Source organism: Equus przewalskii, unplaced genomic scaffold, assembly GCF_037783145.1.
Source record: "Equus przewalskii isolate Varuska unplaced genomic scaffold, EquPr2 ChrUn-10, whole genome shotgun sequence".
Classification (NCBI taxonomy): domain Eukaryota; kingdom Metazoa; phylum Chordata; class Mammalia; order Perissodactyla; family Equidae; genus Equus; species Equus przewalskii.
Window position 1 is genome coordinate 3,209,748 of NW_027228747.1, and position 23,105 is coordinate 3,232,852.

At 43.4% G+C, this 23,105-nt stretch overlaps 1 protein-coding gene and 1 long non-coding RNA gene across 6 annotated transcripts in view; one reads left to right on the forward strand and one right to left on the reverse strand.

The window, feature by feature from the left end:
• The window catches only part of SNX27 (sorting nexin 27), a 67,699-nt gene extending 58,702 nt beyond the window's left edge, over positions 1-8,997 (reverse strand). For 3 of the 5 annotated variants that reach the window (XR_011536583.1, XM_070607300.1, XM_070607301.1), the window contains exon 1: positions 8,403-8,929. Coding sequence is in view for 4 of the 5 variants with exons in the window: in XM_070607300.1 (XP_070463401.1) it covers positions 8,403-8,713 (311 nt within the window). In the remaining variant the exon portion in view is untranslated. Of the gene's footprint in view, positions 1-8,402 lie in introns of all 5 variants that reach the window. The other 2 variants (XM_070607299.1, XM_070607302.1) reach the window with 2 other exon arrangements.
• LOC139081466 (uncharacterized) lies at positions 7,921-10,826 on the forward strand. The gene is made up of 2 exons (XR_011536585.1): positions 7,921-8,135; positions 9,575-10,826. It is a non-coding gene; the product is annotated as an uncharacterized lncRNA (long non-coding RNA).
• The last annotated feature ends 12,279 nt before the right edge of the window (positions 10,827-23,105 follow it).

The window sequence follows — 23,105 nt, forward strand, 5'->3', positions numbered from 1 at the left end:
ACTTGAAGGATCTTTGTATGAATTTTCATTTTGAAAGTAGACTGCAGGTAAAAATCTTGGTATTATATTAAAGTTCTCTGTCCTCAGTTCCCTCAACTCCCAAAACATGCTGTACACCAAGATAAAAGATCTAAATTAAAGGAAGCATCTTCAAACCAGAGGAGCAAACCTGGAGGAAAGTACAGCTAAAACAGAACATCATAGCAAGGGCAGAGCACACACAAGTGGGCCTGCAGCATTTAAGGATCAAATTCATGAACTATAAACACAACAATAAGTATAGTCATTTAAAACACAGGAGAAAGAGAAATTGATATTTGAGAAGCTGGATTGGATCGTGAGGTAACATACATACACAAATTAAAGGCAACCAGCTCCTCACCAGCTGTTCCCAGCTCTGGGTGTCAGAGCTTAGCTGTTCTTAGTTCCCTTCTTTATATAGTACAAGACAGCCCAGGAGACTGGATGCTCTGAAATTCTTCTAATTCTAATACAGTGATTTTCCTCTTTGGCCTCGGAAAAGTTACTCAACCTCTTTGGGTAAATAATTAAATAAAAACTAAATTCACAGGGAGTCCTGAGTATTAATGCATATACAACTTTACTCTGACCTCAAAAACAGAATAAAATCCAAACCTTGCAGCACTGCATTCAAAGCCCTTTTCTATCTAACTTGAAGCACAACTGTCTAGAAACAAGGAGCAACTTTAGATTGCCTGCTGTCCTAAGAACTTTCCACATCTTCCTCCCTTAGGACACGCAGTTTTCTCAGCCTATAAAATCCTTCCCCGTTCTCTGACTCCTGAAATTACACTTGTCCTTCAGTCACAGTTTAACAGCTTTCTATGACCTATCTACCCACCAATCTTCTTAAGCATATTCACTCTTTCCTCTAACCTCCCGTTGTGTTTTTCATTTATCTCCATTATTTCACTTTGCTTTACACACAGTAAGTTGTCTACATGTACCTCCCCTACTGCAGTGTAAGCTGCTCAAGGGCAGGCACGCAGAGACTCTGACTCACACAAGCCTAACAGTACTTCACACATACTTTGTACTTAATTGTGGAGCCAGACTGAATATGAGGTGATATTAGTGGGCCAACATGAGAAAAGTGACGCCCTAAATCACTGTTTTTCAGTGGATCACAAGCTAATGAGTCATGAAATTAATCTGGTGGTCCACCATAAGAATTCAAAAAACAAAACAAAACAAAAACCCCAAAATACTGAACAGACTAAAAAATACCAGAGTACATGATACCAGTAAATACAGTTTTGTGAAACTTGTTTCAGGTGTTTTTTTTGTATTTATATTGGGTTGTAAAATAGAATGTATCTTACTATGAGTTGCAATTTTTTTCCAAACGTGGGGCTGGAATTGTACCACCTATACATAGGCTGTTACTGGACTGCCCTAGTGAAGCACAGAAACCATCTACAAAGCTGTTAGTAGAACAGAATGATCCTGACCAGCTCTAACCTAAACCCAGACAATATCCTTTGTATCAGTAATGCCATCCTCTAACAAATGAACTCACCACCGATCATGCTCCCAAAGCACTGTGCAGTGATCATAAATTGTAACTGTTTGCTTGTCAATTGAGTCTCTTTGCTTATCTACCAGATCATAAGAATTACTCCCAATGGGACTTATCTTAAAAAATAATTATCCCTGAGAGCATGGTAACAAACCCTCACCTGAAACAAACTCATCAGTGGCGGCTGGAAAGAGAACTCTTCTTCAAAATAACTTATATGACCCAGACAAATCTTCACGTTACTAACAAAAGATCTTTTCCTGGTCACAGCAACGTTGTGGAAGTGATTTCTGAGGGGAAGATAATGCTATTTTCAAGCTCAGTTTTATCTGTTTGCCACCTCAATTTTAATTACCTATGGAATTAAAAGTATTTCTTGGGGGTGCCAGCCCCATGGCCTAGTGGTTAAGTTTGGAGTGCTCCACTTTGGTGGTCCAGGTTCACAGGTTCAGATCCCAAGCACAGACCTACACTACTCATCAGCCATGCTGTGGCGGTGACTCACATACAAAATAGAGGAAGACTGGCACAGATGTTAGCTCAGGGCGAATCTTCCTCAAAAAAAAAAGTATTTCTGGGGCCGGCTCTGCGGCTGAGTGGTTAAGTTCACGTGCTCTGCTGCAGCGGCCCAGGGTTCGGATCCTGGGTGTGGACATGGCACCGCTCGTCAGGCCACATTGAGGCAGCGTCCCACATCCCACAACTAGAAGGACCTGCAACTAAGACATACAACTATGTACCAAGGGGGTTTGGGAAATAAAGCAGGAAAAAAAAAAAAAAAAGATTGGCAACAGTTGTTAGCCCAGGTGCCAATCCTTAAAAAAAAAAGAAGAGGAAGATTGGCAACAGCTGTTAGCCTAGGTGCCAATCTTTAAATAAATAAATAAATAATTTTTTTAAAAATTAAAAAAAAAAAAGTTTTTCTTAGGGTTGCATCAGGCTCTCTTCACTGATAACCAACAGAGAAAAGACAGCAAGAAATAATAGCAAAGAATGACTGCTTTGGTCCCCCATCTCCCACCCAATTTAACAATACAAGAGACATGGTAAATAAAGATATCAGACAGTTACATTTCACAATCATAGAACCAAAGCTCAACTGCTATCCAAGTTTACAGGAATAAGACTGAATTTTAAGAATTTTAAAAATTTTAAGGGACTATTCAGTCAAGAATAGCTGACTATTAACAGTCAAGAATAGATGAGAAAACAAAGAAATGGAAAATACACTGGATTTAGAGTTCAAAGACCTGGGTTTAATTCTGGTTAACACTCATTAGTGCAACACTCAGTTTCCTCTCTTATGAAATAGAGATAATACTCCCACATTCATTCAGCAAGTATTTATTGAATAATACCTTCCCTGCACCACTAGGCATTTGGCTAGGGAAACAACATAGATGTAGTTCTTGCCCTCAAGGAGATTATATTTTCCCTGTCTCACAAGGCTGTTGTGAAGATCAAATATAAAAACACTGTGCAAACTCTAACACACTACACAAACTGCAAACTGATACAATGATGATCAGTACTATTAACTTGTTCTACCTCTTAACCACCCATGTTTATTACAACAGCTTAGCAAGATTCAACAAGTAAAGTAAAGATGATCAGATATAATAGCTAACTATCTACAGAACCGATTTTCCTAAGGGGTGAAATTCAGGAGCCTAAATAAATCACTATTTGTTAGTATACTCTTAGCTCACAACTCTTAAAATAACCATGAAGATAAAATGAACTGAGAATTCAAGGCCTACAACGTGTAGTGTCGCTCTACGTATGGATTGGGCATGTGGGTTGCATTACGCAGACCCAGCAAGGGAGTGAAAAATAAAGATTTCTAGGCTCCATGCAAGCCCTACCGAATCATAATCCTTAAAGGGTGAGCCTGAGAATCTATAATTTTCTTTTTTTTTTTTTGAGGAAGATTAGCCCCGAGCTAACATCTGCTGCCAATCCTACTCTTTTTGCTGAAGAAGACTGGCCCTGAGCTAACATCCATGCCCATCTTCTTCTATTTTATGTGGGATGCCTGCCACAGCATGGCTTGACAAGCAGTGCATAGGTCCGCATCTGGGATTCGAACTGGCCAACCCTGGGCTATTGAAGCAGCACATGTGAACTTAACCACTGAACCACCAGGCCGGCCCCGAGAATCTATAATTTTGACAAGCACACCCAGTGATTCTTATGCTCACTAACGCTTGAGAATCAGTGCCATAAAAAATTTCCTTTGGGGGCCAGCCCAGTGGTGCAGCAGTTAAGTTTGCATGTTCCACTTCAGCGGTCCGGGGTTTGCTGGTTCAGATCCTGGGTGTGGACATGGCACCCCCTGGCAAGCCATGCTGTGGCAGGCGTCCCACATATAAAGTGGAGGAAGACGGGCACAGCACGGATGTTAGCTCAGGGCCAGTATTCCTCAGCAAAAAGAGGAGGATTGGCAGCAGATGTTAGCTCAGGGCTAATCTTCCTCACAAAAAATTAACTAATTAAAAAAAAATGCCTTTCATCAATAACCATGATTTCAAACACCATTTCCAAAATCTACCTAGAAAATCTAAGCCAAATAGAATTCAGCTACAATTGAGAAAGCAGCTTTTGAGAAAGTCCTTAGCAGTCAATGTGACACGACTCACATTTAACTTGTAAAAATATTTCTTGTGGCAGCAACTTCTTTTTATTCAATGGTTTTCAAACTTTCACATAAAACGAAGCTCAAAAAAAAGACTGCCCATGAGATAGTAATAAGCTATTAAAATTAACTCTAAATAAACAAATTTCCATAAATATATAGCTTTACTTTTATTACGGTTTCACTTTAACAAGGGAAAGTTGATGGGTATATTATCTTGTAGCTATCAAGGAGGAAAGTATACACTCTCTGCCTAGAATAAATATATCATGTTTGCAAGCCAACCTTAGGGGTCCATGCTTATTAAAGATCACACTACCCAAATACCAAAGAGACAAAACAAACTAGCCAACAGACAAACCTAATCCTGCAAAAATACAGAGGGTCCCTGGGGCCGGCCCTGTGGCTAAGTGGTTAAGTTCGAATGCTCCACTTCAGCTGCCCAGGGTTTCACTGGTTGGGATCCTGAGTGCCAACATGGCACCACTCATCAAGCCATGCTGAAGCTGCATCCCACATGCCACAACTAGAAGGACCCACAACTAAAAATATACAACTATGTACCAGGGGCTTTGGGGAGAAAAAGGAAAAATAAAATCTTTAAAAAACAAAAAAAATACAGAGGGTCCCATATCCATATTCACTGCACTCTTAAAGCCTCCCAAGGGTATCCCTCAAGAAATCAATGAACAGCCCTTGGAACTACTTTAACTTTAAGAAAATTAACCTGAAGTCAAATCTTACTTCACAAACTATATAATTAGTGCAAAGACATATTTATTTTGGTTCTATCTGTTGAAAGCATCCTTCACTCATTAGCCTCCAGGTATACAGACATCAAAGGAAAGACACTCAATGTATGTTATGCTGGGAAAAATTACAAGGTGGAGACTAACACTGCAAGTCAAGAAAACTTTCCATCTGCAGTAAAATTTAGAGCCCAGGGGGCTTGTTCATACTCCAGAACCAAGCCCTGCAATATGACTCTTTTCTGAACCAGTTAGAATCTAGTCAGTTTTGATGGGAGAAAGGACAAACTGAACCATACTGAATTTAGTTTAATGACTGTTCCAAGATTCACGAAGGACAGGGCCTTGTTAAGCAAAGACCCCGCTTAAAAGAAATACAAAGAAACTGATGTTCTTACTTTTGTCCAAGCTTGTATGTCCTCAAATCTCAAAGTTACTCTGTCCTTTCACATCTCTAGCAGTTGTTCAAACAAGAGCAATACATGAAAATTAGAACAAAATAATTTGTGTAGAGGAGGAAAGTATCTAAAATAGGAAGTCTTAAACAGCAATTGTCAAGGTCCAGACATCCACCTATGACTTCATACAAACTACATCTACACAATGATGATCTCTCCGTGCTTAACCCTGACCCCACTTGGCACTTCATCAACTGGGACAACACAGAGGTTAACTAAAGGAACTCAGGTGAGAGACACAGAAAAAAGCTCTAAGGAGTGTGTTGCCTAAAGAATGCTTTAGGGAAATCAGCATCAAGTTAACCAAGATCAAAACAAGTAGTAGACACAAACACCCCTCAAGAATCATGTCTGTTTGGTCACTGATTTCCTCCCCTCACCTGAAAACCTAAGATGCAGACTTTGGAAAAAGGGAAGGAAAGCAAAAGAAATGGTATAGTTGCGGTCATAGAGAATTTACCAACTAGCTCGACTCTGTGTTGCAACTGTCACTATTTTCACTATAGTAGCAGAGGAGCTTCAAAGAATCTGGAAAGCAAACCACAGTTGGAAGGTGAGAAATGAATGACAGGAAAATGTCTTTACTTTTTCAGAGAACCAGAGAAAGATTCTCTAAGCAAAGAATGTTCTTTCGCGCTGCCCACTAAAAGAGACAAAGTTCTCTCTACCTAGCACCAAGGACGTGCCGAAATGGAGTCTTTTCTCTGGAAGGAGGAATGGGCCTAGACTGAAACCTGGGCCTGAGGCAAGTCCTTCTACCTGTACTGGGGGATGATTTGAGGTCTCCTTCACAGCACCTTGTTTATATCTGGACTCTGCTGCAAAAACCACAATAAAGGCAAGAAGCCACCAACTCTGTTATTGGCATATATGTATATACTTGAAATGGTCGATCACATTAACTGTAGTCTTCTACAGAATTGTTTTGGTCTAGTTCCTTTAGTTTCTGAAAGAATAAATGAGTTAGAACTTTATGATCAATTTATAAATTTAGGTAAATACTTCAGTTTTAAATTTAAAAATAAACAAACAGCTGGATCCAAAGTTAAACTTCCAAAGGGAAAAGAAAATAACAATTCTAAGAATTTCTATCAGGAGGAAACATCAGCCACAGATTTTAAGATATCTAGAAAGAAAAGAATTAGGCACCCAAGTACAAAGTAAAGGGGCACTATTGCATTCTATATCTGAATACTCTGACCCCCAAAAGATTAAGAACATAGTGCCAAAGAATGCTAGAAAAAAGTATGTCGGACATTAAAGGAAAAAGAAAGCATCTATATACAGGAAGGACAGAGCAAAAGTATAAAACTCCAAACCCTTGCTTTGGTGAGCTATGCCTTCTTGAGGTGGAAGGTAAGAGAATATAGAATGAGTGGATACCAGAGAATAAGAATGTCAAGGATAAGGGCAGGGGGCATAAGATGACTAAGAAGGGATGGACTCCTCTATAGGGCAGAACTTCAAGACACTATCCCCTTTGAAACCTTGCGCATACTCACTGTTTTACTAGAGGAAAGACTGAAAGTTGTGAAAATTATGATTAGAATAACATTTATAAAAAATGAGAGACTTCATGAGGGCAAATCCAAGCACTGAGGGAGAGGGCACAAGTGTGAAAAAAGAACACACAAGACAGATTCAGGAAGAAGGAGAGAGAGAGACAGAGCTGAAGACTGCTAAGGAGAGTGGAGACGAGAGCACACCCCACCTACCAGTCAACCCGCAATCACTATATACATTTTAATACAAAGTACAGAAACACAAATGTAACACCTGGATGAGAGGAGTGGAGGAGGACTGCACAGAAACTGCAAGACAAGGCAGCATCCTGCCAGAGCTTTAAGGCATGCAATGGGGAAGTCAGGATGGAGGATGAAGGGGGAGGGACTGCAGCAGGGAAAGAGGATGGGCTGCAGCAGCAGAAGGGGCCTTAAGACAGAAGGAAGGGAAAGCAAACGCAGAGGAGAGAAAGAATAGGATAGTCAAGTGTGGGCTCACAAGAGAATAGAGGAGGAGAGAGAATGGAAACGGCGTGCCCTGAAAAAGTAAGGAGGTCAAAGACCCAAAAGGGGGTTGTAGTCTGAGGGAAGTAGAAACTAAGGAGAGCTCTACCATAAACCTGACTACAAAGAAGTAGGAGTGTGGTGCAAGAGTGAAGACAGGGGGCCAGAACAGGGATGCTCTCAGAGGGATGCGGTGATGGAGACCCTAGATTCAAAAATCCTGGTGTAACATGGGCACTACTGCGAAGAGAAACTATGGTGTCAAAGACCCAACCGCCGCCGCCACCACCACCAAAAAGGCATGCAAGGGTCAGAAAAGAAGGTGTACTCGGAGAAGGAGTACAAAAAGGAGGGAAGGAAAGGGTCACATGGTAGGCTAGCAAAATACAAGAGGTGCTTAACCATAAGGAGAGGGTAACTAAGGAAAGAAAAGCAGAGCTGTGTGGAGGGATGATGTTTCTGGAGGAAAAGTAGGAGCAGACCAGAGGTCCTGCCTACTCGGTCTAGAGGGCAGAACGGCCGGTCCTTCCTCGTCTGCTGGGCCGGTCCACGGGGGCTGAAGGCAGTGGTGGAGAACAAGAAACTATGATGACAAAGATGAGAACTTGGGGAGGACACACAGTGGCTGGGTCAGAAAAGGAGATGCTGTCAGTGAGGAGCAGAAGAGGTTCATCACGAGGAAAGCGAGGGGCAGCGAGGAGCAGAAAGCAGCATGCCGAAGCGGAAGGCAAAGGGACAGAAAAGAAGGCAAGGGAATGGAGGGCAGGGGTAAAAGCAGTGGCGGCAGGGACGTGAACTGGAGATTACAGGGAGGGGGGTGGGAGTCGCAGAAACCCAGGGTGTGGGGAGGGTCAAGCCCCAAAGAGGCGCCGGGCCAGAAGGGGGCGGGGGTCCGCAGGGCCGGTTCGGGGGTTGGGGGAAGGTGCGGCCTGAGGATGACAGGGGTAGAGGGGAGAAGCAGGGACAGGCGGAGGGGATGGGGCGGGGTGGGGCGCCGGGCGCCCCGATACTCACACCTCCAGAATGCGGTCCCCCTTGCGCACCCCGGCCCGATCGGCCGCCCCCCCGGGCAGCACGGCGCTCACATGCTGCAGCGGCGCGTACAGCTCCCCGTTGATGCTCCGCAGTTGCCCGCCCTCGCTCACTTGGCCCCGCACGTTGAAGCCGTAGCCGGACTCGGACTTGACGATGCGCACGACCCGCGGGCCGCCGCCTCCCCCGCCGCCGTTCCCGGCGCAGTGGAGCCCAGACCCCCCACCGCCGCCGCCACCTCCGTTCCTGTGAGGGGCTGAGGGGTGAATCCCTTCCCCGTCCTCGTCCGCCATCTTGCGAGCAAGCGAACCGTACCCCCGCCCCACTACGCCTCCACTCCCTCCCCGCGCGCGCTCGCCCTTCTCAACAGCCGCGCGACCCCCGGCGCGCGCGCCCGCTCCGTCGACCGCGGGACCCGAGTCGGCCACGGAGCTGCCGGCGAGGGTAAAGGGGAGGCAGGGGGCGGGGGGAAAGGACGGTTAGACACCGTGGAGCCTCCTGGGAGATGTAGTTTTTGGGCGGTGGGGGCGGGGAAAGGGCCGGACCCGGGCAGGAGCTGAGGTCATATGACGCAGTTAGGGAGCAAAGCCTGCTGGGAGTTGTAGTTTGTCTTTTATGCTCCTAGCAGATTCCTCTGTTGGACCGTGAGCCGCTAACCCGGCATGGCGCTTGGTTGACTGACTCAGTTGTTGACGTGATGCAACTTTTTTTTTGTTCTTTCATTTCGTACCCTCTAAAAACAGTAATATTAGGACAAATTGACATTTGTGAGTCAACACAGTCTTAAATTATAACAACTCATTTGCTCAGTATCTTATGTGTTCACATACATGGCCCTAACAACCTCGTGAGACTACTGGATCATGAGTTAGTTTCTCTCTCTATTTCACATATTAGGAAACGGAACCTTAGAATGCCCAAGTCATTCAGCTATTAAGTAACAGGAACTAAGGCCAAGTTGTTTTTGTGCAACTTTCTTTTCACGTATTGCAACTACATAAAAACTGTGCCCCAAATGTACTAAAAGCATATGTAGAGGAAACTATGGTCTCAGTGTTTTAGAACTGGATATTAGAATGACAAAGTAATAATTTCAATTGAGCAATGATTTTGAAGTTACCTTTATTTCTAATTCATTTTGTTTCCCCCAGCAGCACAGCAGAGTTCTTCGCAAATGGCAGCAATTGATATTTTTTGGCTACCTTCCCAAACGCAGACTTCAAGATACTGTACACAGTGCCTGGCAAAGGCAAGTGAGAAGAGCAAGAGCAAAAATAAGGAAAATAGCTTACTTAAGCGCTTACTGCTCCAGCCTGGTATTTGATTTTACCCTACTGACAAGCCAATAATTTAGTCTGTTACTGTTTCATGGATGCTGATAGACGACACAAGAGTCCTGGGTCAGAGACAAAGGGCTATTACTCAAGACACAGGAAGCAACATGAGCTTCAGCATGTTTGTGTCTATTTCTCTTGCTCCCCCAAGTCCCATAGAGATGCCACCAAGGACTCAGATGGATCTTGTGCGCTTACTGGATTTGCATGACAGCTGCAGTACACTGAGCTTAAAGAACCTGTCATTTTATAGGAAGCAGTCAGCAAACCTGTTCTTTGTCCTGGAGGGAGACATTACTTCATCCTTCAAAGTTGCTCACTATAAATACAGCCATGAGAAATGACCGTGGTAAAGAGCAGTCAGGGCTTTGCATTTTTGGCATACCCAGGAACACCAGTAGAAGCATGAAAGATGTGTGAAGGACTCTCTTTCTCAACATTACTATGTGCCAAACACTATTCTAAGCACTTTACATCTATAATCTCATTTAATCCTCACAACCCTATAATGCCCCCTATTTTATAGATAAATAAACAGGCAGAGAAGGGTCACACAGCTAGTAAGCCATGAATCCAGAAGAAGCAACAGGGATACATAGTTAAAAGACAGTAAAAGTTCACTTGAGAGGTCAAGTGACTTATAAAAACAAGAACAACCCCGTGAAAGAATTTGTGGACTATGTAAGGGTTTCCAGGAATTGCTCAAGGGGAAAAAAAAAACACAGTAGAATAATTGAGACGTCTCACAAAATGTGAGATAAGGACTCAAAGTTATTAGTACATAAAAATTAATGTGACTTTATTTTATAACTAAGCTAATGGAGATGAGTCTCAATTAGTTACACAAATATGAAAATTAATAAAAGTTGGAATAAGAATCTTGCTCCAGGGGGCTGCCCCATGGCTGAGTGGTTGGAGTTCTGCATGCTCTGCTTTGGCAGCCAGGGTGCGGACATACTCTGCTAGTAGGCCATGCTGTGGAGGCATTCCAAGTACAAAGTAAAAGATTGGCATGAATGTTTGCTCAGGGCTAACCTTCCTCAAGCCAAAAAAAAAAAAAAAAGAAAGAAAAGAGGAAGATTGACAACAGATGTTAACTCCAGGAGAATCTTCCTCACAAAAAAAAAAGAATCTTGCTCTAAATAATAGTGGCATAGTGGCATTTTGGTTGAACATGAATCATTTGGTTTGAACTGAGCACTGGGTGGAAAGGAACTTATCCTCTAAAGCAAGGCATCAGAGGAAGGAAAAAGGGAGCTTCCACTAAAAGAGCTATTTTTTTTCCTTTCTTTATTTGACAAACTGTACTGAATGCCTACTCTGTCCTAGGCTCTGTAACAGTGGCTAGGGATACAGAGATAAATAAGATATCTACAAACTCCGTGAAGGGCAATATGACATAAACGTACAAATGCACATACCCCTTGATCTGGTAGTTCCACGTCTAGGAGTTCATTCTACTGTGACACTTGCACATGTGTGAAATGACATTTTTGTGACGTTAGTCATTGCAGTATTGTTTGTATTTGCAGAAGATTGGAAACAACCTAATGTTCATTGGTTAGATTATGATAGTTCCACGATAGAAAACTGAATAACTGTAAATAAAGAATAAGGAAATTCTTTATATACTGAAGTGGAGTGATTTCATGGATACTGTACATAGTTAAATGAACACAAGGTACAGCATAGTCTGTAGAACATGATTCCATTTTTGTATAAAAGGAGAACCCTAGATGTGTTTCTATCTCTAGAAGTATTCACAGTATCAGATAACATTGATTGCCTCTGAAGAGGAAGACTAGACAGCAGGGGTCGGGGACAGGGGTAGGAGGGAGACTTTTTGCTATATACCTTTTGTAACTTCTGAATTTTTGGACAGATAAATGTGTTGCCTATTCAAAAAATAAATACATAAAATATTTAGAAAGGATCAGATTGAAAGAAAAGGTGATCACAGTATCAAAGTAAGAAAATAAAATAAGACACCATTCTGCTCTTGAGAACTCACAATCTAGCAAGAGAGACAGCAGAAGAAAAAACAATTACAGTCCAGGCTTTGGCGCTCCTGAGTAATGAGAGCTGTGATAGAGGCCTGCACAAACTGCTAAGAGCGCACCTAGGAGTGATCACAGATGAGTTAGCAAGGCAGAGAAGGGCATTTCTGACAAGGGGAAGAGGGTATTCAAACACACAGAGGTTTGAAAGAACGTGATGCAGTGTTAGAACTGCAAGCAGTTCAGTAGGACTGGAGCAGAGGGGACAGGGAGGAAGCGGGCAGGGGAGGCGAGAAAGGAGTGGGCAAGAATCAGATCTGGGAGGGCTTCAGGTATTGAATATCACACCCAGCAGTGTAAATCTCATTCCTAAGTATTTAGGGGCCTCTGAATGCTTTTAAGCAGAGCGGCGGGAATATCAAATTTGTGCTTCAGAAAGTTTATTCTGCAGGAAGCGTGGAGAACAAAATAAGATAGACAGATCCATTAAAAAGCAATTGCAGTGATTCAGGGGAGAACTGATGAGATTCAAACTAGGGCAGTGGTGTTGGGAGGAGGATCCACAGGAGAGAATGGACTTGGTGACCACTTGGATCTTAGGTGTGAGGGTGGAGGAGGAAAGAACAACGAAAGACTCCTGACTTGGTGGTGTGATTTCCCAAGACCAGGCAAGAAAAGGAAGAGGAAGAGGTTTGCGGGGGGAAGATAATGAGTTCAGCTTGGAGTATGTTAGATTTGAGGGGCCTGCAGGAGATCCAACAGGAATTGGCTGGGCGCATAAGTCTGGGATGAGGGCAAAGGATCTGGACCAGAGCATAGACTTGGGAGCCATAGACTTTGGATTGTGAGTGGTGGCAGATGAGAGCCCTAAGGCAGAGCATGTAGTGAGATGAGAGAAGTGGCAAGGCCAAAACCTAGAGAACACCCCTCTCCGAATTTAGGAGACTTTAAGGGAAAGGGGATCAGGTGAAAGATGGAGAAAGGAGTCAGAGAGCTGGGGGACCCAGAGAGAGTGGGGTCTTAGAAGTTGGTAAAGCTGCCTTTGGAAATAGGACCTGGACAGTTTGCAGAGTACTTCCCATCCAAGAGCTTGTTTAGTCCTCACAAGAACAAGGTAAATAGAAGCACTCATGAGAAACTAGGCTCAGATAACCAGCAAGTTCCAGTTACACTGCTAGTTAATAGCAGAACTGAACCTTGAACTCAAAATTTCTGACACGGAGGCCAGGACTTTCTCCACTACCCAGTTTCCTCTGGTTAAAGAAAAAAAGTTCCTGCTACCCTTTGTGAGGCACAGTCAGCAGGTTTCTCTGAGCTCTTTGTGCAGGGATTCCTCAGGTGAGAACCCCACCTCCACACCTTTGCTCATACAGTTCTTTGGTCCTAGACATCCTGCCTCCTCCCCTTCCCTCTTTGCTGGTCTAAATTCTACTCATTCTCCAAGCTCTAGCTTACGTCTCTCCATAAAGCCTCCCCTGAGGATTCCAGTTCACTCTGACATCTCTTCTCTAAATTCCTGCGGTAAATACAGTCACGCCCTCCTCCCAGTGAGTCACACGCTTGTGTAGTCCCGTCCCCTGTAACTTGCTTCTAGGCAGTAGAATATGGCAAAGGTGATATATGTCACTCTCATGATTAAGTTACATTATGTAACCCTCTTTCTTAGCCAACTGGACTGAGAGAGTCTCCTGCTGGCCTTGAGGAAGAAAGCTGCCATGCTATGAACTCCCCATGGAGGGAGTTCCCCACAGGGAACTCCCCACAGGGAACTGCAAGAGCCGCAAAGAACTGAGAGCTGCCCCCAGCTGACAGCAAGAAAATAGGGCCCTCAGTCCTACGCCTGCAAGAAATTCTGCCAACAAGCGCATGAGCTTGGAGGAGGCTCCTGGGCTACACTAAGGAACACAGCCTAGCCAACACCTTGATTGCAGGCCTGTGAGACCCTGCAGAGCACCCAGCTAAGCTAAACCCAGACTCCTGACCCACAGAAACCGTGAGATAATGCATGTGTGTTGTTTTAGGCTGCTAAGTTTGTGGTAATCTGTTACATGGCGATAGATAACGAACGTAACTCCTATTGCATTTATAGTCAATGCCACTCAGTTTAGACCATAACAATTTAGTATCTAGTTTAGCTTTACCTTCCTGATCTGAACATAAGCTTCTTGAAAACAAGGAAATTGTCACACGTGACCTGCCGTGCCCTCAGAGCGTATGAGAGTGAGAGGTACAAGAGAAGGTGCTGAACAAGTGTTGATAGAATGTTAGTCCAGGAAATGACCCTCAAGTGGCTGACACTGCTGCATAGGGATGTGGTGGGGATCAAATGAGTAATATGCAGAAAACACCTAACATGATGCTTGGCACATAGCTGCTATTAACATACCAATAAATATCACATCTGGCCCCATGCCCTCATTTTGCTGATAAAGAAATAGCTCCCTCCACTACCACCCTCTAAAAAAAGAAATAGACCCAGAAAGATACAATGACCTGTCACAGGTCATCAGCAGATCAGTGGCCAGAACTCAATTCTAGAAAAATTAAGTGACTTAAATGAGGCAATAAGGCATGCCATTACCCGTGGATTCACGGGCTGAGGAAAACAAAAAGAGGGCCTTTTTTGAGGCCCTTGCCCTAATTCTTCTTTCCTCTTCACTACCTTTCTGCACTTTTTCCACAAAGACCACAAGAAAGAAGGCCAGTTACTTTTTTGGTAACTGATTTGCAAGCGTGTATAACACCTAGAGACAAGAGGGTTTGTAAATCAAGATTCCTTTAGTTACAAGTGACAAAAACTCAACTCAAACTAGCTTAAGCAAAAAAGAGAATGTTTTGGTTCACATCGCCAAGAAGGATGTCGAGTATTCCAGTCAACTTAGCTGCATAACAAACCATCTCAACACTTAGTGGCATAAAACCATCGTTTTTGGTTTTTTGGGTTTTTTTAAAGATTGGCACCTGAACTAACATCTGTTGCCAATCTCTTTTTTGTTTGTTTGTTTGTTTTTTTGCTTTTTCTCCCCAAATCCGCCCACAATAGATAGTTGTATACTTTTAGTTGTGGGTCCTTCTAGTTGAAAACCATCGTTTTATTATGCATATGGACACTATGTGTCCGGAATTCAGATAGGACACCTAGGGATCACTCGTCGCTGCTCAGTGATGCCTGGGGCCTCAGTTGGGAAAACCCAAAGGCTAAGGGTGACTTGATGGCTGGGGTCATCTGGAAACATCTCACTTCTGGCAGTTGAGGCTGGCTGTCTACCACAACCTCAGGTGCGGCGGTTGGCCTGACCCCTACACACGGCCTCTTTTTCTTGTGTGTGGAAGATAGGCCCTGAGCTAACATTTGTTGCCAATCTTCCCCTTTTTTGCTTGAGGAAGATTGTTGCTGAGCTAACATCTGTGCCAATATTCCTCTATTTTATGTGGGATGCCGCCACAGCATGGCTTGACCAGCAGTGCTAGGTCAGTGCCTGGGATCCCGGCCATCAAAGCGGAGCACACGAACCTAACTGCTATGCCACCAGGCCAGCCCCTACACATGGCCTCTTTATGTGGCTACTTGGCTTCTTCAAGTATGGTGCCTGTGCTCTAAAATCAAATATGTTGAGTGAATAAAGCAGTAGTACATGCACTTTGATGACTCAGCATCAGAAGTCACATAGTATCACTTCCACCATACTCTTTTGGCCCAAGTGGTCACAAAGGTCTGCCCGGGGAGGGGGTGGGTGGTAGGGGAAACAGACACTGCCACTCGATGGAAGAACTGTTAATTTTGCATTGTAATGAGAGTATGTGGGATGGGATATATTGTGGTAGCCATTTCTGGAAAATATAATCTGCCACCCTGGGATAGCTCATAGATTTAAAGCAAGTGCCATAGGAACCAAGGCCTTAGAGTCTGACACAGAGAACTCAGGGCCACCTCACTCTTTTTCATCTGCCTTTCATTTCTGCTCTTATCTGCTTTTCTTTGTCTATTAGCAAAAAACACTGTACTTTTCTTAGCATCTGTATATATTTTCCAGGGAAGGACTTTGATGGGCCCTTCCTTAAATCATGTGCCCACCACCTGGACAAATAAAAGTTGCCTGAAGAATGAAGAACTATGATTGTCCAAACAAGGATCACGTGCCCAGTTCACACACCTAAAAGAAAGCTTTCTGGGTAAACTATAAAAAGTAGCTAGTACAATCTACACAGGTTTAACTTATGTGAGCATTGTTGTCAGCTTAGTATGTGATTATAATTATGTGAGTTCTCTATCAGCATTTAGTAGTTGTGGTGTTTTAAAGCCCTTTATCTGGTCATCTTCATATCACGCCCTTGTCTTCCACTTTGCCACACACCACTTCTCTGAGATTTGCTGGGTTTCCCATTGGAGAGGAAAGCTCCCTGGCTCTTACAGCCGCTCTGGCTGGCTTTGTTTTTTGTCATTCCCTCTGACCACACCTGACTGTAATGTTTCAAAGGGTCATTCACAAATATCATTTTTCACCATCCTTCTAGTTGCAGCTCTCTAGGCAGTTGTCACTCTGTTACTTGTGTCTCTCTTCGTTTTCTCCAGTGCCCCTCCTTTTATTTCTCAAAATCAAAGTCAATTTTCCAGGGGTCCTTTTTCCTAGAAATTATTTCCCAGAGCCAACAGTTCAGAAATAGTACAATAGGTCGGGAGATCTCACAGCAAAGAGAGCAATGCTGAATTATTAGCATCATCCAGTAGAAAAAGGTGTGAGCCTTGGGTCCTCTACACTGGCTTCTGTTTAGCTTTAATCCTTAATATGTCATTTAGTATGATTGGCTGCAAGCACAGGAAATTCAAAAGTGGTTTAAACAATAAGGAAGTTTATGATCTCACATAAATAACAAGACTAAAGGTGGGGAATTCCAGAGCTGGTTAATTCAGCAGCTCAGTCACATCATAATGGATCCAGATTCCTTCCCTCTCTCTGCCATCTTCAGTGTAATGTCTGGGTTATTTGACTAACTCCTCCCATGGTGACAGGATGGCTGCTGAACTCCAAGTATCACCCACACAGGTGGCCGCCACATTAAAAAGCAGAAAGTAGGAAGTTTCTTCTTGTGTCTATTTGTAAAAGCAAGGAAACCCTTTCTGGAAGCCTTGCATCAGCTTTCTTGCGTATTTCATGGGCCAAAAGCATATCACCTGCCAACCCTCTAAACCAATCATTGGCAAAGGACCTGAAATTACCATGATTGCTTGAAATTAATCAAGACTTACTCTTGGAGCAAAGAGTTGCCCGTTCCCTGTGTGCATAGCTTGCCAGTGAACGCAAGAACAAAGCTGGGGCTTTGCCAAAAGAAAGAAGGATAGGAGGGAGGGAGTAGAGGGAAGGATAGATTTGGATAAGTAGCCAATTGCATCTGATGCACTTATCTTCTCTTCTACTTGGTTTCCTCAAGTATAAACTAGAGATGATGATAACTGCTTCATCTATACATGGAGATATTTCAAGAAATAAGATTTTATAGCACATCGCAAACAGTATGGAGATTCCTCAAAAAATTAAGAATAGGACTAACATATGATCCAGCTATTCCACTGCTGGGTATTTATCCAAAGAAAGTGAAAACACGAATGCGTAAAGATACATGCACCTCTGTGTTCATTGCAGCATTATTCACAATAGCCAAGACCTGGAAGCAACCTAGGTGCCCATCAAGGGACGGATAGATAAAAAAGATGTGTTATATATACACAATGGAATACTACTCAGCCATAAGAAACAATGAAATCCGGCCATTTGTGACAACATGGATGGACCTGGAGGGCTTTATGCTAAGTGAAATAAGTCAGAGGGAGAAAGTCAAATAGCATATGATCTCTCTCACAGACAGTAGATAAAAACAATGACAAACAAACACATAGAGACAGAGATTGATTGGTGGTTACCCGAGGGGAAGGGGGAGGGTGGAGGGCGAGAGGGATGATTAGGCACATGTGTATGGTGGTAGATTATAATTAGTCTTTGGGTGGTGAACATGATGTAATCTACACAGAAATTGAAATATAATGATGTACACTTGAAATTTATATAATGTTATAAACCAATATTACCTCAATAAAAAAAAAGAAAACAGTCCTTTAAAGCAAGATTGGATTAAAGTTCTCCAAAAATTAAAAAATTAAAAAACAATTTTATAGACATACTTATGAAAATAGTTAATTAAAAAACAGTAAGAGGGGCTGGCCCCGTGGCTGAGTGGTTAAGTTCACACACTCTGCTTCGGTGGCCCAGGGTTTTGCTGGTTCCAATCCCAGGTGCGGACGTGGCACTGCTCATCAGGCCATGTTGAGGCAGCGTCCCACATGGTACAACCAGAAGGACCCACAACTAGAATATACAACTGTGTACTGGGGGTGCTTTAGGGAGAAGAAGAAGAAGAAAAGAAAAAAAAAGATCGGCAACAGATGTTAGCTCAGGTGCCAATCTTAAAAACAACAACAGAAAAACGGTGAGGTACATGCTATGACATGGGTGAACGTTGGAGACATTATTCTAACTGAAATAAGCCAGTCACAAAAGGACCAACTCTCACATGAGGTTCCTAGAGAAGTCAAATTCCTGCAGAAAGTAGAATGGTAGTTGTGGGGTGCTGAGGGGGAGAGGAAATGGGGAGCTATTGTTTAATGGGAACAGAGTTTCAGCTGGGGAAGACGAGAAAGTTCTGGAGGTCAATAGTGGTAATAGTTGCACAACAATGTGAATGTACTTAATGCCATTTAAAAATGGTTAAAATGGTAAATTTTGTTACATATATTTTATCACAATAAACATTTTTTTAAATAAAACAGTGAGACTATTTAAAATATAGAGCAAAATAATTGTACTAAACTTGAAAAATGTGCAATATAGATCCACGGTTCTCTCTGATAACCATAATTTTGAACTTTTGCCTATTTTAATTTGTGGGTGATAATCATTTCCCAACCTTAGCTATCTGTCCCAGTCATGTGCCGTCCTCCCCTCTTTCGTTATACCCACGGTTGTTTCCAGTGAAGTGCAAATCAAGAAATTCCATCCTCAAAAAATGCCCTGCAAGGGCCTCCCCTGTACAGAATGGAAACAACTACGATACCCTTGAAGGTTACCTGTACCTTTCTTCCTTTGTCTCCCAGTCTTATTTCTATACAGCTGGCTCCCTGGCATCCATGCTGAGAGCCTTGGGACAAGGAGGCAGAGAGAAAGACTCGGAGCCAGAGAGAAGCACAAGCTCAGAGCACCAGAGGGTGTTGGCAGCTCTCACAAAGTCTATTTACTGACAACACATATGTACTAATATTTACTGATCCCTCAAATGTTTGCAGATGAGGCAAAGTTGTGAGGAGCTATCCAGAGAAGCGGCAGCTATGCCTCCAACCCCAATGCTCATTCACGGAGGGCCAGGTGGTTACACCTGAAGCTGCCAAAGCCCCACCCCACCTATGTCCAGTGCCCAGAGCAAAGCTTGAACTCACAGGTCTCTTCTCATATTTAACCTACTAGCTCCAAACAGTCTTTTCCAAAAAATATCATAAATTATGAAGTTCTTCAACATGGAGTGCCCACCACTCCCTTAAATTCACAGCCCAGAGTTCAATCAGACTATCAGAAAATTTCTTCTTGCACGAAATCTTTTTCTGTAACTAAAGCAGATTCTAGGCAAATGGCCTTCATCAAGTTTTGAATGATGTGTGCCCTCCAACACACAAGCATTCAATGTTAGCAATCAGTTATGTGCATTTAACTCCTGATGCCAGGCAAGTACCCAAGGACCCCTCCAGGAATGCTTTTCTTTTGCTCAGTGATCCTGATCAGCCACCTTGCAAAACACCCTGCCACTTACAGGAACAAGAATCCATTTCTGTTCAGCCGGCATTGACTGAGTATCTACAATGTGCCAGGCACTGGGCCAGGGCTGGGCACACAGAGATAAATTATCAGCCCCTGCCCTTTAGGAATTCTCAGGTCTAGGGGGTCAGGCAGACGTGAAAACAAACAGTACAGTGTGGTAAGTTTTGTACTAGCTGAGATGGGGGCACTGATGAGGGACGATTAACTCTCTGGAGATTCTCTAGGGAGTCAGGGAGGACTCCACCAAACAGTGCCATTTGAGTGGGGTTTTGAGGGATGGGTAAAAGCTTGCTAGAAGGATAAGGCAGAGAAAAGAATCCAGGCAGAGGGAATAGCATATGCAAAGCAGAGAGTGAAGAAGGACATAGTGTGTTTTGGAAGCAACTGGCAAGGTAGCAGAAGTCCAGAAATGAGGCTGGATGAGTAAGGCAGTGGGCATCACCCCTCCATGATCCTGGGAAAGGGGGACAAAAACAACCCAAGGCTCTAACTTTATTCCTAGTGAGTAAGCAGGCTTACTTTTATATAAAGCTCATATCCTTAAGTCTTTGTTCTGTGGGTGTTGTATGTCTTTTGCAAGATTATGATCTACTGATGGGAACTGTCTTCTCAAGGAATTGAGGTCCGTTATACATTTGAAAAGGCACTTGGACAGGTCATCCTGAATCTTTGAGCTGTTGTGGTGATCTGAAATGTGATTATTGCTGATTGAAATTCTGCAGATGAGAAGGCAGGCCAGCACCCAGCCCTCCTTACCACCCTCTCTGAACTTACTCTCCCTGCTTCATACCCTCAAGGGTATGAAGCAGCCCAGGCTGCTGCTTTTCATTCAGTAGACACATGATAATTCGGTTATTTTAGGAAAAAACAAAACAAATTTAGTGTTGGCTTGGCTGAGCTTTCTGGAAACTTCCAGAACCAATTCTTTCCTGAGTAAGGGCTTTTTAAATGGGAGCAAACTTCTCGAGGAACTCTAGAAAATGTTGTCTAACACACAAACCTTACAAATGAGTTTTCAAAATCACCTTTCAGCCTGCGAAAAATTTTACCAGCGTGTAAAACGCTCCTAGCTCTTCTCAAAGCTCTGCCTCTGATGATGTGAGCTGTAGGCAACTTAAACTAGGACAGGGGTACATTTTCAATTTTTCATAAAATATTTACTTTCCTAGAATCCAATTTCTTTTTAGACCTGGTCTTTTATCCTTCTGGTGCTAGACTTAATTTGCAAAATTGCTCCCTCATCTCATCCCAATCTGGCTGGCTGCCCTTTGCTAAAGAAGTGAGTTTGGGGTTTATGACAGGAGAATTCCAGGGACCCAGGCAAGGTCTGAGCAGAGGCTGCTTGTCTTCCTGAGGGGCCCACCAACGCCACCTGCCCAGGTGTTCGGGCACCTGCTGCCCTCTTGTGGCTGCAAGCTGGGGTGTAGTAGTACCCCCACTTGGCAAACAAAATCCTTCTGTTTTCAGGTTCACAGGCTAACTAAAGGTTCTCTGAAAGCACTATTTTTCCCCCTAAATACCCACATTATTTTAGAGCTGAAGGGGACCTTAGTCCAACGCACTTTTTTTGGCTTTTTTTTTTTTTTTTTTTTTAAGAAGAAGAGCCTGAGGACCAGGGAGATTCGGTCAGATTCGGTCATTTAACTAAGGACACCCTCTAATTAAAGTAGTAGCCTGGAGGGGCTGGCCCCGTGGCCGAGCGGTGGAGTTCGCGGGCTCCGCTGCAGGCGGCCCAGTGTTTCGTTGGTTCGAATCCTGGGCGCGGACATGGCACTGCTCGTCAAACCACGCTGAGGCAGCGTCCCACATGCCACAACTAGAAGGACCCACAACGAAGAATATACAACTATGTACCGGGGGGCTTTAGGGAGAAAAAGGAAAAAATAAAACCTTTAAAAAAAAAAAAAAATTAGTAGCCTGGAGTAGAACTTCCACTCTCCTTAGAAGACAGGGAAGGGAGAGGAAGCTGCCATCTGAAATTTAGAAAGACATGATGATGCTAAAGAGTTTTGGACTCTGTGAGCCAGGTGAGCTGAGAGGATCTGGTGGGCTTCTTTCCATCTATCAGCAAGTCCGTGACCCTCCGACCCCCAACCCCCGCCCATCTTCCTCTTCCCAAGGAAAGCTGCTTCGTAAGTGCACACGGGCCTTGGATAAAGACCATCTCTGCCGTTTTTGAACACTTTCCTGTGCCACGGACATAGCACTCCAGTGTAGGAGAGCTGGATGCTTGTCTAAGCTTCAGCCTTGAGTAACTCAATCTCCACCCCACCCCTCACCTTTGGGCCTCAATTTCCTCATCTGTAAAATGAGGGAGTTGGGTTGAATGTTTTCTAAGCAGTGGTCGTTTATGATTGTTTGTCTCCTGGCATACAAATATCTGGTGTCACTATTAGACTGGAAGAAACCAGAGGGCAATCTATGTCTTTTCCTCTTCACATCCCCCAAACCTATCCCTACACCTTTGACATATTAGATGCTCAACAATATTGACAGTATTAACAATAATTAGCATATTCAGTGTCTGCTGTGTGCCAGACACGCCACATAGCATCCTTACCATGTCTGCGTGTTGACTATCGCCACACCTATGAGGTTATAAAGCACAACATTAAGCACAAAGACTCCAGGACTGCATTGCCTGTGACTGAGTCCTGGTTCTACACTTCCCACCTGTGCATCCTTACTCTCCCCGTGTATCCATTTCCTCATCTGTAAAATGGGAATTAAATCACAGTGACTGGCACATTGTCAGCACTCAGTAAATGTTCTTATTAGGTAGACATTATTGATTTTGTGGATGAGGAAATTAAAGCTGAGAGAGATTAAATAACTTTTCCAAACCAGCGTGGCCAGTAAACGACAGATCTAAGATGATAAGCAAGATCCGGAGCCGATGCTGACTCCTTAAGCTCCATGAGACACTGTTCCTCTATTGTTGAATGACTGACCCAATAGAAGAACAAACGAATGAATGAAATTCTTTATTGCTGATGGCAATGCTAATAGTTGACATTTGACTTATACATGGGGAAGATATTAGCACTGAGGATCTCTGCCTCTTCCTCACTCCTTGGGACCAAGTAAGAGAGATGAAAATTCAAAAACAGAAACAGGAGTAAGCACCCTCTTCAGCACAGAGGAGAATACAGATTTCTTCTAAATCAGTGAGGACTCATTGAGCATCACTTTGTGGCTGTACTAGGGCCAGGCACTGTGGGGGTTAGAGATATCCCTGACCTTTAACATCTTGCAGTCTAGTTGGGGAAATAAACATATGCAAAATCTGGATTATAATGTTATAGTTATTACATCCTAAAACAGGGTGATACAGATTATTTGTGTTAATTGAGTTCAGAAAGGGAACACACAGCACAGGCTTGAGAATTCTGGGACAGCTTCCTGGAAGAGGAACTCAGGCTGAGTCTTGAAGCATGAGTAATTCTCTTTGACGTTATCTTTGATTCTTTTTTCTCCATCTCCTACATCCAG